Source organism: Petaurus breviceps, unplaced genomic scaffold, assembly GCF_028583685.1.
Source record: "Petaurus breviceps papuanus isolate PSGF00001 unplaced genomic scaffold, PetGlider_PUasm1.0 551, whole genome shotgun sequence".
Lineage (NCBI taxonomy): Eukaryota > Metazoa > Chordata > Mammalia > Diprotodontia > Petauridae > Petaurus > Petaurus breviceps.
In genome coordinates, this window is record NW_027186372.1 from 34494473 (window position 1) to 34508404 (window position 13932).

Genomic DNA, 13932 nt, shown 5'->3' on the forward strand with positions numbered 1-13932 from the left:
GAGAGAGAGAGAGAGAGAGAGAGAGAGAGAGAGAGAGAGAGAGGAGTTTACTTTTGTAGGTGGGATAGGGAAGGGAACAATATGCTAAGTAAAGACAAAGTACAGAATACTAAAGTAGATACAAGTAGATACTGGGGGGGGGGGGGGGGGGGAAGAGAGGCCCTAAGGAGATGGGCAGAGAGGGTAAGGGGTGTGTGTACCCTGTGGCTAACTCGAAAGTTCTCCCCAAGGAGTTAAATTCAGGATGAAGTCTGATACTAACCAAGGATCTTGACAACATGGAGTAGTAGTAGCATGATGGACATAAGAGTCAGGAAGAACTGGGTACAGTCCCATGTCTGATGGTTTGGGGGATGATAGGCAAGTCACAACTTCTATGAATCTTGATTTCTCCATCTGTGAAATGGGACTAATACCTGTAATACCTACCTCACAGAGTTGTTTCAAAGATCAAATAAAATAGTGCCTGTAAAGTACCTTGTGAAGAAACCTGGGTTCTAGTTCCCCATCTGTTCTCTTTGTCTGGAGCTCAGTTTTTTACTTTCTAGGATTAGACTAGGAAGTCTCTACCAAGGTCCTTTCTGGCTAGGACAAGCAGAAAGAATGATTCCACAGCCTTAGAAACCTGCTGAGGGGGAAATGAGGCAGTACAAAGGGACAGGGCCTTGGTTAACTAGAGGGCCTTTTCAATCTAAACCTTTTTATGTATGAGGAGACTGAGAGGAAGCCATCACTTGTAAACAATTTACCCAGACTAGAACTAAACCCCAGGACTCCACTGGGTAAAACCCAAGACCACTGCAATGCATATTTTGGAAAGAATGTCACTAGATAACTTCCTTCCTTCGCAACACCTTTCTATCTTCAGAAATGGAAGGGAATTCAGTACACAGTGGCTTTCTCATAAATTCTGATCTAGAAAGGTCCTTGGAGGTAATCCTGGAGGTAATCTAATCTAACCCCTTCCATTTTACAGGTAAGAAAACTGAGTTTCAAAAAAGGTTAGTAACTGATTCATAGTCATAAGTTAAGTATGGAACAATGCTGCGATTTGAACCCGGGTGTATTATTCACTTTGCCACGAAGCATCTCATTAGGAGTCACCCAGAGATCTACCTTCCTAGCAAAGTGAGCTGGACAATGTTCCCAGGGTCTCCCTCCGAAGATCTGCCTGTGATCTAGGAGCACGTGTTGGCTCTAAGCCACATGGCTAACCCATTCTGACACCTCTGGCGGACACAAGCTTCCTGTCTTCCAGCATGCACACCCAGGGTGCGGACACCACTATCAGCTGCGGTAAAGAAAGGGTTCAGATCCGGGCTTATCCCATACATGTTGAGGCAGTACAGTCCCTCGAATCTCTGCAATTACCAGCCTGTTCTTCAAGAGGATTTTCCTCTTCCTCCTCACCCAGGCCATCCAACTGTCCCTCCTTCCAGGCTCTCCCTCTGCATCTTCTGCTTAGCAAGTCATCCCCCGGTATCTGAAAACATGCCATGGAGTATTTCTCCAAGGACTGAGGCCACAAGCCATGCAGGATGGACCCGGCACAGGAGGGCATCGCGGCTCTGGGGAGTATACGTGTGGGACAGGTAAAGCCCGGGGTCTGTCTGCAGGGCAATGTGCTCAAGCGCTCCCCTTCTCACCAGCCTCTCCTGGGAGCTCGGGTCGGGGCCAGACCGGGCGCAGCGGGGGTCCCTTCCCTCCCTCCTCCCTGCCTCACCTGGCCGCTCTGCAGCTTCACCTCCCGGGCCGCCCTCACGTAGCCAGCCTGCACCAAGTGGTGGTGGATGAGCGGGAGCAGCTCCCTCCGCTTTCGGGCTTCAGTCATGTTTGCCGAGGCTGGACAGCAGCGGGTGCTAACGCGGCCCGGGGCGCACGAGGACGGAAAGGTTGGCGCAGGTCGGTTCCGGCAGGCTCGCGCGCACAACTTTTCCTGCTCGTCTCCGCCCCTCCGCCCTTAGCTCTACTACTTCCGGCTTCCCGAGAGTCTTCTCCCGGCCTCGGGGTGTGCTGGGAAATGTAGTTTCTCTCGAGGCCTCCGGGCTGCGGCTCCGAAACGTGCGCGGTTCTTGGGGACTGTTGGCCGCGGCGCTCCGCGTAGAACGTTAGGCTTTTTCCGATTAACAGACTGCAAGCTCCTTGAGGGCGGGCACTGTCTTTTGCCTCTTTGTGTCACTTAGAAGTTGCTTAGTAAATGTTTATTCACTGGCATTTACTAGGTGCTTAATAAATTGATAAATTGATTAAGCTGATCGATTGAAAACAAGCTCTTATTGGATATCTTTTTAAAAAAAACTTTGTATTATCATAGTTATTCCAAGTATCTTCCCTCCCAGAGAGCTGTCCCCCATCACAAACAGTATATTTTAGAGAACTGATTAATACATCAATACATTGTCAAAGTCCGAAAATATTCGAAATGTTTAACCCCTGCGGACCTCCCACCTCGATGAAGGGGTAGATGGCGGGGAGGGTGTCCTCTCATCTGTCTTCATTCTGAGACCTGCTGGACCTTTATAATTTTGTTACATCTGATCCAGATATGTGCTAGGGCAGGCAGTGCTCACATGTTTTCTTCCCTTTTTTTATTCCGTTATGAAGAGTGTAGGGATACATGACAATTTTTCCTTATCTTGCAAGCAACTGCCTGCCTTACCTTGTTTGTGCTTATCCTGTCCCTAAACCTGCAAACCTCATAAGAAATCCTAAAATTATATCATCATCCTACAGGCTGTGTAGCTTTCTGTCTACATAACTGGGTTTTTTCCTATAGCAGGGCCTTTGTTTAGCTTCCTTGCTAAATCTCAGATCCCTGTGCTTTTAGGTCAATACAGCTCCTTGTATGGGAAAGGTAAAAGTGTGGTTTATCAGAGACTATCTGCTAAAGTAAGTCCTTAGGCCTTACGCCTAAGTTTCCATTTTCTAGAAATTATGTGACTTTGGAACAGACAGTAGTAGCCTGGGGCACTAGAGCCCAGATAAGAAGGTATCTAGGGTAAGACTGAAGGGGGTTCAGTATTCTGAAGTTGTTACTGCGCTTGCTTGGGTAGTGAACCTCATGTATTATGTATATTATCTAGCAAGATTAGAGCCTCATTAGTAATAATTATGTTAATGTTTGTAACCCTTTGCTTATTATTATTGTTCCAGAGACTGGACTGCCCGCTTCTCAGGAGATTCTAATAAATCTTTCTACCTTCACTTTGAGAGGTCTCCGAGTAGTCAATTTGGGTTAGGGTCTCCGTATCCCACACAATTCCATTGACTAAACAGAAAGTGAATTCTTTCACATCTGAACCAGCTCTCCCAACTGGAACCTCAAAACACTGAGATATAGATGATGTAAAAACAAACCATACCAATAAAATTTATTTTTAAAAAAGAGAATGGGGATTTCCATTTGAGGAGAGGAGGGAAAATGGCTGGGCCCTCCTTGGACTGTATTCCCGAATGTTAGGTATTATTGAGGTCTAGGGGTGTTGTGACCCCAAAATTCAAGGGCAAACAACATGGGTCCTGCCTTGAATTAATTCAACCTAAGCCTTCTTTCAGCCAGAGTCAAGGTTTATTACAACACCAGTTAGAGTGGGCAAGATTTTAAGACTCTGAGCCTTTCTATAGCCAATGAAAGCAGACAAGATTCTTAGGAATCTGAGTACTTTAAAGGAGACAAGATGGACTCTTTTTATGCCTCGGTCAAGGAGTGGCTGTCTAGGGTGGGGCCAAGTGTAGACAATGAGGGCCACGAAGAAAGAGCAGTTAAAAGAATTTTGCTGAAATGAGCCTCAGGCCAGTGCCAGAGACCTGGGCCACTGTCAGAAAGTCCAGGGTCTTACAGGGGTCCATCATTAAGTGTCCTATCAGGTATTTTTGAACTTGAAATGTGATATCTGGAAAGGGTTAATGCAAAATCTGCACAGACACAGACATCGTGATAGAGCAAGGGTTCTTAAATTTGGATCCTGAACTTGAAAAAAAATATTTTGATAACTAATTCAATATAATTTTTATAAGCTTATTAAAGCTTAATATTGTACTAAAGAAGATGGGATTTTATTTAGGACTTAAAGGAAGCCAGGGAAGTCAATAGGTGGAGTTGAGTAGATAGAACATTCCAGGGATGGGGGACAGCAAGAGAAAAAGGCCAGAAAAGAGAGATGGAATGTCTTTTGTAGAGCAGTCAGGATCAGTATTCCCGGATTGAGGAATATTTATTGTGTCAGTGGGAGAAGAATGGAAAGGTAATATGGTTTGGAGTAGCTGGGAACCCCGAAATGTCAGTATACTAGGTAGGGTCCTCCTGGAATGAATTCGTACACTCAAACCTTCTTTCAGTCAAGGGGCAATTTATTGTAATGCCAATGGTAGCCACGAGATTCTTAGTATATCTGCAACTTAATGTGGGTGAGATTGATATATAAAAAATGGACAGTGAAAAGATCTGGATGGGATTAAACAGTGGTAAATAGCCTGGGATGAGCGTGGTGCAATAGTGAAATGATTAAAGTAGTCTGGCGTGGGTCAAGAGTCACTTGTCAAGTATCTATGTGGACTGGGGTGGGCCAGATGTCTTGGTCAAGATGCCACTGATCTGGGCTGCTAAAATGTGTGGGAAAATTCAGGGACTGGGTGCTGTCAAAGACATGGTCTTTTCCTTTTAGGGGTCCTGGTCCCATCACCCCATCATTAGGAGGGGGCAATGTTATGAAGGGTTTTGAATGCCAGACAGAGCATTTTGTATTTGATCCTGGCAGCTATAGGGAAGCACTGGATTAAATATAAAGTTCACGGTTTGCATTTAAAACTCTTCATAACCTGTCCACTTTCCTTATGTTGTATTCCCTTCCACATCCAACCGAACTGGACTGTTTGCTGTTTCTCTATCTTCCATCTTCTTGCCTTTTCTCCGTGTCTAGAATGCTTTCCCCTCTCCTCTCTAACTCTTAGTTTCTCTGACTCCTTTCAAGATTCAACTCATCCCACATTCTCCAGGCAACCTTTTCCACCTCATCTTCCACTAGAATTTTCCTCTCAGATTATATTCCATCTACTCAGTATGTATCTTTCATTTACCTATTTATTTTCATGTTGTCTCTCCCATTATGGGCAGCTTGCTGGTACAATGAAGAGAGTGCTGGGTCTGGAGTCAGGAAAACTCATCTTCATGAATTCAAATCCAGCCTCACTTACTAGCTGTGGGACTCTGGGCAAGTCACTTAACCCTGTTTGCCTCAGTTTCCTCATCTGTAAAATGAACTGGAGAAGGAAATGGCAAACCACTTCAGTATTTTTTTTTTAAGCAATTGGGGTTAAGTAACTTGCTCAAGGTTACATGGCCAGGTGTTTCTGGATGGGTGCTAAGTGTCTGAGCCTGGGATTCGATCTCCAGGTCTTCTCAACACTGGAGCCGGTGCTACCTGGCCACCCCTCACTTCAGTATTTTTGCCAAGAAAATCTCAAATGGAGTCATGGAGAGTAAGATATGACTGAACAATAACAACAAAAAAATGAAGCCCATGAGGATTTTTATGTATAGATTAATACCCCCACCCCACCCCATTCTATTTGTGTTTGATGGTGCTGCAAGAGAGGAATAAGACCTTCTGATATAGTGCAAAGAGGATTGGATTTAGGATTCAGGTTCTGCTGTGATGCTTGAACTCTCTTCCCAAGTCTTGCTTTCTCAGCCCCTCAGCCTGGCCAATTCTACGTGATATGGAGAGAGCATCGTACATGGAATCAGAGGACCTGGATTTGAATGCTGTTTTTTCTATATGAAATCTGCATGACTTTGGGCAAATAATTTCATCCAGTCTTCATTTGCAAAGGGAAGGGGTTGGAACAGGTGACTTCTGAGATCCCTTTTGGTTTTGAATCTGATCTTTTCATAAATGTGGGAGTCATCCTTTCCATAGGACCACAGTTTTACAGATAAAGGCAACCAATGTTTCATGTGTCTGGCCAGGCCAGAATAGTTCACTCAGACTGCATCAAAGTGTAAACTTCCTAATGATGCTCTGACCTCAAGCTGCTTCACCTCCTTCCCTTCCAATATGGATGAACAGGAAGTAGATACTCCAAGTCTCAAATCCTTCAGTCCATCCTTCAGATGAGCTTTGCCATTATTTTTGCTCTTGTTCAGTCATTTTAGATGTATCTGACTGAATACTTGGAGTGGTTTGCTATTTCCTTCTCCACCTTACAGATGAGGAAACTGAGGCAAACAGGGTTAAGTGATTTGCCCAGAGTCTCACGGATAATAAGTGTTTGAGATTGGATTTGAATTCAGATCTTTACTCTATCTACTTCACCACCTAGCTGTCCAGAGTAAAGAAATTAATTCAGACTATTCACTGGAAAGTCAAATACTGAAACTGAAGTTTAAATACTTTGGCCATATAATGAGAAGGTGGGACTCATTAGAAAAGACCTTGATGTTGGGAAAGATTGAAGGCAAAAGGAGAAGGGGATAGCAGAGGATGAGATATTTAGATATGACATGGAAGTCATGAATATGAACTTGGACAGACTTTGGGAGCTAGTGGAAGATAGAAGGCCTGGCATGCTGTGGTCTATGGGGTCACAAAGATTTGGACACGACTTGAATGAATGAATGAATGAATGATATAGTTCCTAGTGTCTCAGCTTGGGTTTGATGTTTCTAGACTAATTTAAGGCTAGGAATATTTCCAACAATAATTTACAATTTGTCACATTGACTTGGAACCCATTTCATTTGAGATTTTCATTTCCCTACCAGTAGGTTTCAAAGCAGATACATTTACTGTGATAGAAAAGTAACAATAACAGTAACAAAACATGGAGGAAATACATACAGCCAAAGTATCTCATGTTGCTAGTCCTACTGGACCCCTATATGCTTTCTCTTCCTGTGGAGTCTGTGCTATTTTGCTGGGTGCGTGTCTTAATGGATTTTGGGTGAGGTTCAGTATTTTAAGGAACAGTACAAGGAAGGGCAGAACACAGTATGAGACAGGAGTTAGCAGAGAAAAAATAAAGCTAGTCAGTTTTATTGAAGGGAAATACAATCAAAGGGGCCAGTAAGGAAGAATAGAAACAGGTTGTGTCTGGAATCCCCAGTAGAAGGGGGCACTGAAACTGGTAAAGTCTGATGGCTGTTTATAGGGTTCTGATCTGAATCCAGCAAGACCAAGCATTGGGGAGTGGGAAAGGAGTGGGGAGCCTGGATCTGGTGTGTTTGTTTCTAGTTTTGGGGCTAGTGCTGGTTTATGCTGAAGGCAACACCTGGAATTGGTGGCTAACCTGTGAGGCCTAACTTTGGTGGTTTGCTTAGAGTATTTAAGCCTAGAGATGCTAGTTGGCACAATGGATAGAGCCCCAGGCTTGGAGTCAGAGAGAATTAAGTTCAAATCCAGCCTAAGGCATTTACTAGCTATGTGACCCTGGGCAAATTACTCAACCCTGTTTACCTCAGTTTCCTCATCTGTAAAATGAGCTGGAGAAAGAAATGGCAAACCAATATCTTTGCCAAGAAAGCCCCAATTGGGGACATGAAGAGTCAGACCCTGAAATGAGTGGACAACAAGCAGCTTCTTTGATTAGTAGGGTGGGGATGCTGTCCCTAGAGTGCTACTAACTGAATGAAACTCATCTCACCCACCAGATCTTGTTTAAGGAAGCCTATAGCTGGTACCCACCTTCTCAAGGAGCCAGATGCAAAGAAGAGTTAGGAACTTGTAATTCCAGTCCCAGCGTTCATTGGTATAGGACTCTTCCCTTATCGATGGAGATGAATGCTCTACTCTATGTGAGGGGTAGGTAGAATGGGAGAGGGCAGGCTTTGATTTTCTTCAGACCTTCTTCAAGCTTTGAATTCCTTTGGCTCCTACAGTCATTTTGGGTGCTACTGGCTTCCAGGGAAGATGGAGACAGCCAATTCTACTTCACGCTGCAGAAGGAAAGAGTGGGAAGACATGAGAAGTGGTGGAAGTTTCTGGGTCCCTGTCCCCAGCTTGTTATACTAGAAACTGAGGGAACTTTCTCTTGGGGTCTCTCTTGGTTGAGCTCAGTGATCTTGCTTCTAACATAAGCACTCCTTTACTATGTATTTTCTCCTACAAATATCTTCTCCAGTTTATGTTTTGCTATGGTTTGGATAAATGGGTTTTCTTTGATAATTGCTGTGTGTGTTCTCCATAGAACTGGTATTTAGAGGGAAAGCAGTGAAGCCTCAGATCTAAAATTTGGAGTCTTGGTTCTCCCCAATATTGAAACAGTGATTAAAAATTAGATTGAACCTGAAAATATCTTCCCCTAAACTAATAATATTTAAGGGAGCAGATAGACATATCTCAGCCTGATACCTTTTCTCTTTGAGGAGAGCAGAATGGCCTCTAGCCCCAACTTTCTGCTTCCCCTCCTGACCAGGATTAGATATTCCCTTGGAAAAGGGGGGGGGGCAGAAAAGATTAGAGACGGTCTATTCTGCCTCCTTTTGAGCCACATAATGACCTCTCCCCACCCCCAGGCTACGTGTGGGAGCCGAGCCCTCACAATATGTGGGCCTCACCTATGAGCCCATCTGGGAATGGCTTTTACCTAGTCATCCCATTTGCCTCAGTGGACCCAACAGAAAAATCTGGGATGGCTTTCGTGGTCTGAATGTTCCTGGGCTCTGATGACATTACAGATTCTATGTATCCTATTCCTTGAAGAATGTATCCTGTTCTAGGAGGCTGCATACCTTCTGACTTTTCCTGTGGCATTGATCCAAAAAGTTTGCAGCTGTGCATCATTCATCCTACTGGGATCTGTGAGAGGCTCCTCTCCATTGCTAGAATTGACTTCCAGAGCTATTTCTCTCCTGAGAACAAGGAAGGGCAGAACACCAAAGGACAGAGCACAGTGTGAGACAGGAGTTAGAGAGAAAATAAAGTTAGCTAGTTTTATTAAGGGGGAAATACTTAGAATCAGAGGGGCCAGGAAGACAAAATGAAACCAGGTTCTAGCCATAATCAGATATCTTTTCTGCTGCCAAAGGTCACCTTCCTTGAATCTACTTTCTCCATTTGTCTTGACTTCTGTCTCACCACTGGACTTTGATGATTGGAAGACTGAAATTAACAACTTTACACAGCTCTGCCTCACATATCCAATTCACTAGCTAGTCAAAATGTCACTTTCATGATATCATTGGTCTTCTTCAAGAATGAAAGACGAGGGAGTGGAGCCAAGATGGCAGAGTGAAAGTAGGGACTGGCCTGAGATCTCCCCCAAACTCTTTCAAAGACCTTTATAAAAGTGACTCTGAACAAATTCTAGAGAAGCAGAACCCAAAAAGAGACAGAATGAGGTAGATTTCCAGCCCAAGACAACCTGGAAGATCAATAGGAAGGGTCTGTTGCACCTGACTGAGAGAGGAGGACAGTCAGGGCAGACCTTGGGGGGACTGAATCACTAGCAACAGTTGTGGTTTCCAGACTTCTCAGCCCACATATGCAAGAGACAACTCAGAAGGTCAGCAGGAGGGGTCTGTGGGAACTAGGTGAGAGAGAAGCCCAGCCCAGCACAGAGCATGCCAATACAGCCCAGGCTCCAGCAAACCAGGAGCAGGTCCTGGGAGTGACTGAATCAGCTGCAGTCACGGCTGCTCCTGGAGCTATCAGGTCACAGACAGAATGTGTGAAAGTCACCTATTTCCACTTCTGGGAGTCAACATGGCAGAGTAAGCAGTAAGTCGCTCTCACTCTTCCTTACTGAACTTGAAAAACGCAGAGAATATTGCTCCAGGGAAAATCCTGAAATAGTGGAGCCAGCAGAAAGATGAGGTGCAGTAGTCTTTTAGCTCTGGAGGCTAGGAGAATTAAGAAAAAAGTACTTCTTGGGGGAGGCTAGGTGGTACAGTGAATAGAGCACAGGTCCTGGAGTCAGGAGGACCTGTGTTCAAATTCGGCCTCAGACACTTAACACAAAACCAGCCATGTGACCTTGGACAAGTCACTTAATCCCAATTGCCCTGCCTTCCCCCCTCCAAAAAGCAAAAAAAGAAAAAGAAAGAAGTACTTCTTGCTTTGGCTGAAGGAGACCAATACAGGACAGGAGGTGTCCCAGCAAGCCAGCAGCAAGCCCCATCTCAGCAAACTATGAGAGATCCTGAGCCTTGGGTGGTACAGCAGGCAAACATCAACACTAGGCATGCACCAGCCACCACCACCAGCTCCAGCTCAGCATCAGGTAAGCTACTAGCCTTCAGTTGTCAGCACCTGAGGTCTCAGCATGCAAAACTAATAACCAGGCCCCTAGCTCCCAGCACTAGAAGCCTGGGACAGTGCCACACTGCCCCAGAAGCAGCAGTCAACTTTGAAAGCCAGAAGAAAGGCAAGCAACATGAGCAAAAAAACAACAAAGAAAAACAGTGATCATAGAGAAGTATCTTGGTGACAGAGAAGATCAAAACACAAATTCCAGAGAGAGCAACATTGTCAATATATACACAGCTGAAATCTCAAAGGAGAACATGAGCTGGTCTCAAACCTAAACAGCCTCCTTGGAAGAGCTCAAGAAGGATTTTAAAAGTCAAATAAGAGAGGTTAAAAAAAATTGAACAATTCCTATAAAAATGCAATTGACAAAATGGAAAAAAAGTACACCGAAGAAAACAACTCCTTAAAGAGTAGAATTGACCAAATGGAAAAGGAAGTCCAAAAACTAACTGAAGAAAATGATTTGTTAAAAGTTATAATTTGCTAAGTGGAAGCTAATGATTCTATGAGACATCAAGAATCAAACAAAATCTAAAGAATGGAAAAAAAAATAGAAGAAAACACAAAGTACCTCATTGGAAAAACAACTGACTGGAAAATAGATCCAGGAGAGATAATTTAAGAATTATTGGTCTACCTGAAAGCCATGATTAAAAAAAAAAAGAGCCTGGACAGCATCTGTCAAGGAATCATAAAGAAAAACTGCCCTGAGTTCCAAGAACCAGAGAGTAAAATAGTTATCAAAAGAATCCACCAATCACCTCCTGAGATACCAAAATGAAAACACCAAGGATATTGTAGCCAAATTCCAGGATTACCAGGTCAAGGAGAAAATATTGCAAGCAGCCAGAAAGAAACAATTCAAATATTGTGGAACCACAGTCAGGATTATACAGGACCTTGCAACTTCTACGTTAAAAGATTGGAGTGCTTGTAATATGATATTCTGTAAGGCAAAGGAGCTTGAATTACAAGCAAGGATCAACTACCCAGTGAAATTGAGCATAATCTTTCAGGTGAGGAGATGGATATTCATTGAAATAGGGGACTTCCAGACTTTCCTGATGAAAAGACCAGAGCTCAATAAAAAATTTGATCTTCAAATACAAGATTTAAGAGAGGAAAAAAAAAAAAGGTAAATAGGAAAGAAAAAAAAAACATGTTATTCAATAAGGGCAAACTGTTTCTATCCCTACATGGAAAGATGATACTTATAATTCTTGAGAACTGTAGCTTATTATGACATTTATAAGGGATATACATAGACTAATATATTACAGTAGATGGAAAGAAGGGAGGGAGATGAGCATTGTTTGAGCTTTACTCTAATTGGATCTGGCTCAAGGAGGGAATAATATACTCAGTTAGATATAGAAATCTAACTTGTCCTATAGACAGTAGGAGGGAAAAGGGGAAAGAAAAGGGGGGGGATAAAAGGGAGGACAGATTGATGGAGGTATTGGTCAAAAGCAAAATTCTAGTAAAGAGTGAAAGGGAGAAGGGAGAAAGAAAAGCATAAATGGAGTAGGGAGGGGTTGGGAACAGGATAGAGATAAAGACACAGGTAGTAATCATAACTGTGAATGTGAATGGGATGAACTCTCCCATAGAACAGAAGTGGGTAGTGGAATGGATTAAAAACCATATTCATACAATATGTTATTTACAAGAAACACATTTGAAACAGAGGGATACGCACAGGGGAAAGGTAAAAGGCTGGAGAAGAATATATTATGCCTCAGCTGAAGTAAAAAAAACAACAACAGGGGTAGCCATCCTTATCTCAGACAACACAAAAGCAAAAATAGATCTAATTAAAAGAGATAAAGAAGGAAACTACATCCTGCTAAAAGGCACCATGGACAATGAAGTAATATCATTACTAAACATATATGCACCGAGTGGTATAGCATCCATATTCTTAGAGGAGAAGTTAAGGGAGTTACAGGAAGAAATAGACAGCAAAACTATACTAGTAAGGGATCTCAACCTCCCCCTCCCAGAACTAAATAAATCTAACCACAAAATAAACAAGAAAGAAGGTAAGTGAATATAATTTTAGAAAAGTTAGATATGGTAAACCTCTGGAGAATATTGAATGGGGATAGAAAGGAATATACCTTTTTCTCAATGGTACATGGTACCTACACAAAAACTGACCATGTACTAGGGCATAAAAACCTCACAATCCATTGCAGAAAGGCAGAAATATTAAATGCCTTCTTTTCAGATCATGATGCAATAAAAATTACATCTAATAAAAGGCAATGGAAAGACAGACTAAAAATTAATTGGTAACTAAATAAACTAATCCTAAAGAATGAGTGAGTCAAACAACAAATCATAGAAACAATCGACAACTTTATACAAGAGAATTATAATAATGAGACAACATACCAAAACTTATGGGATGTAGCAAAAGCAGTTCTTAGGGGACATTTTATATCTCTAAATGTTTACATGAATAAAATATAGAAAGAAGAGATCAACGAATTGGTCATGCAACTAAAAGAACTAGAAAAATAACAAATAAAAAATCCCCAATTAAATACCAAATTAGAAATATTGAAAACCACAGGAAAGATTAATAAAATTGAAATTAAGAAAACTATTGAATTAATAAAATGAAGAGGTGGTTTTATGTAAAAAATCAATAAAATAGACAAACCTTTGATTAAAAAAGAAATAAGAAAATAAAATGACTAGTATCAAAAATGAAAAGAGTGAATTTACCCTGAATGAAAAGGAAATTAAAACAATAATTAAGAACAATTTTGCCCAACTGCATGTCAATATATTTGACAATCTTAGTGAAATGGATGACTATTTACAAAAATATAAATTGCCCAGATTAACAGAAGAGGAAATAAAATATTTAAATAATCCCATTTCAGAAGAAGAAATTGGACAAATCATCAGTGAACTTCTGAGGAAAAAATCTCCAGGGCCAGATGAATTTACAAGTGAATTCTATCAAACATTTCAAGAACAGTTAATTCCAATACTATATAGACTATTTGGGAAAATAGGCAAAGAAGGAGTCCTACCAAATTCTTTTTATGATACAGATATGGTACTGATACCTAAACTGGAAAGAATCAAAACAGAGAAAAAAAAAAGTTATAGACTAATTTCTTTAATGAATATTGATGCAAAAATTTTAAATAAAATGTTAGCAAAAAAAAATTACAGCAACTTATCACAAGAATAATACACTATGACCAGGTAGTATTTATACTAGGAATGCAGGGCTGGTTCAATAGTACAAAAACTATCAGCATGATTAACCATATGAACAACAAAACTAACAGAAACCATATGCTTACCTTGATAGATGCAGAACAAGTTTTTGACAAAATACAACACCCATGCCTATTAAAAACACTAGAGAGCATAGGAATAAATGGAGTCTTCCTTAAAATGGTAAGTGGCATCTACTTAAAACCATCAGCAAGCATTATATGTAATGGGGATAAGTTAGAAGCATTTCCAATAAGATCAGGGGTGAAACAAGGATGTCCATTAAGAATGAAGGATGAACTACAGCAACAACTTTTTACCCCTGACTCTGTGTATGTGTGTCTTTCCTATTGGGTGAGTGTCCCTGTTGGAAGATCCCATGGCCAATTTTGTGTGTATGTGTGTGTGTGTGTGTGTGTGTGTGTGTGTGTGTGTGTGTGTGTGT

The 13932-nt window shown here is 41.8% G+C and overlaps 2 protein-coding genes across 9 annotated transcripts in view; both read right to left on the reverse strand.

The window, feature by feature from the left end:
• TCOF1 (treacle ribosome biogenesis factor 1) overlaps window positions 1-1987 on the reverse strand; it is a 63002-nt gene extending 61015 nt beyond the window's left edge. Inside the window, exon 1 of the mRNA XM_069102729.1 lies at window positions 1724-1987. Within this exon, the coding sequence (XP_068958830.1) occupies window positions 1724-1831 (108 nt within the window). The 5' untranslated portion in view covers window positions 1832-1987. The remainder of the gene's footprint in view (window positions 1-1723) is intronic.
• The window catches only part of HNRNPH1 (heterogeneous nuclear ribonucleoprotein H1), a 329511-nt gene that overhangs the window by 251343 nt on the left and 64236 nt on the right, over window positions 1-13932 (reverse strand). The window lies entirely within an intron of this gene.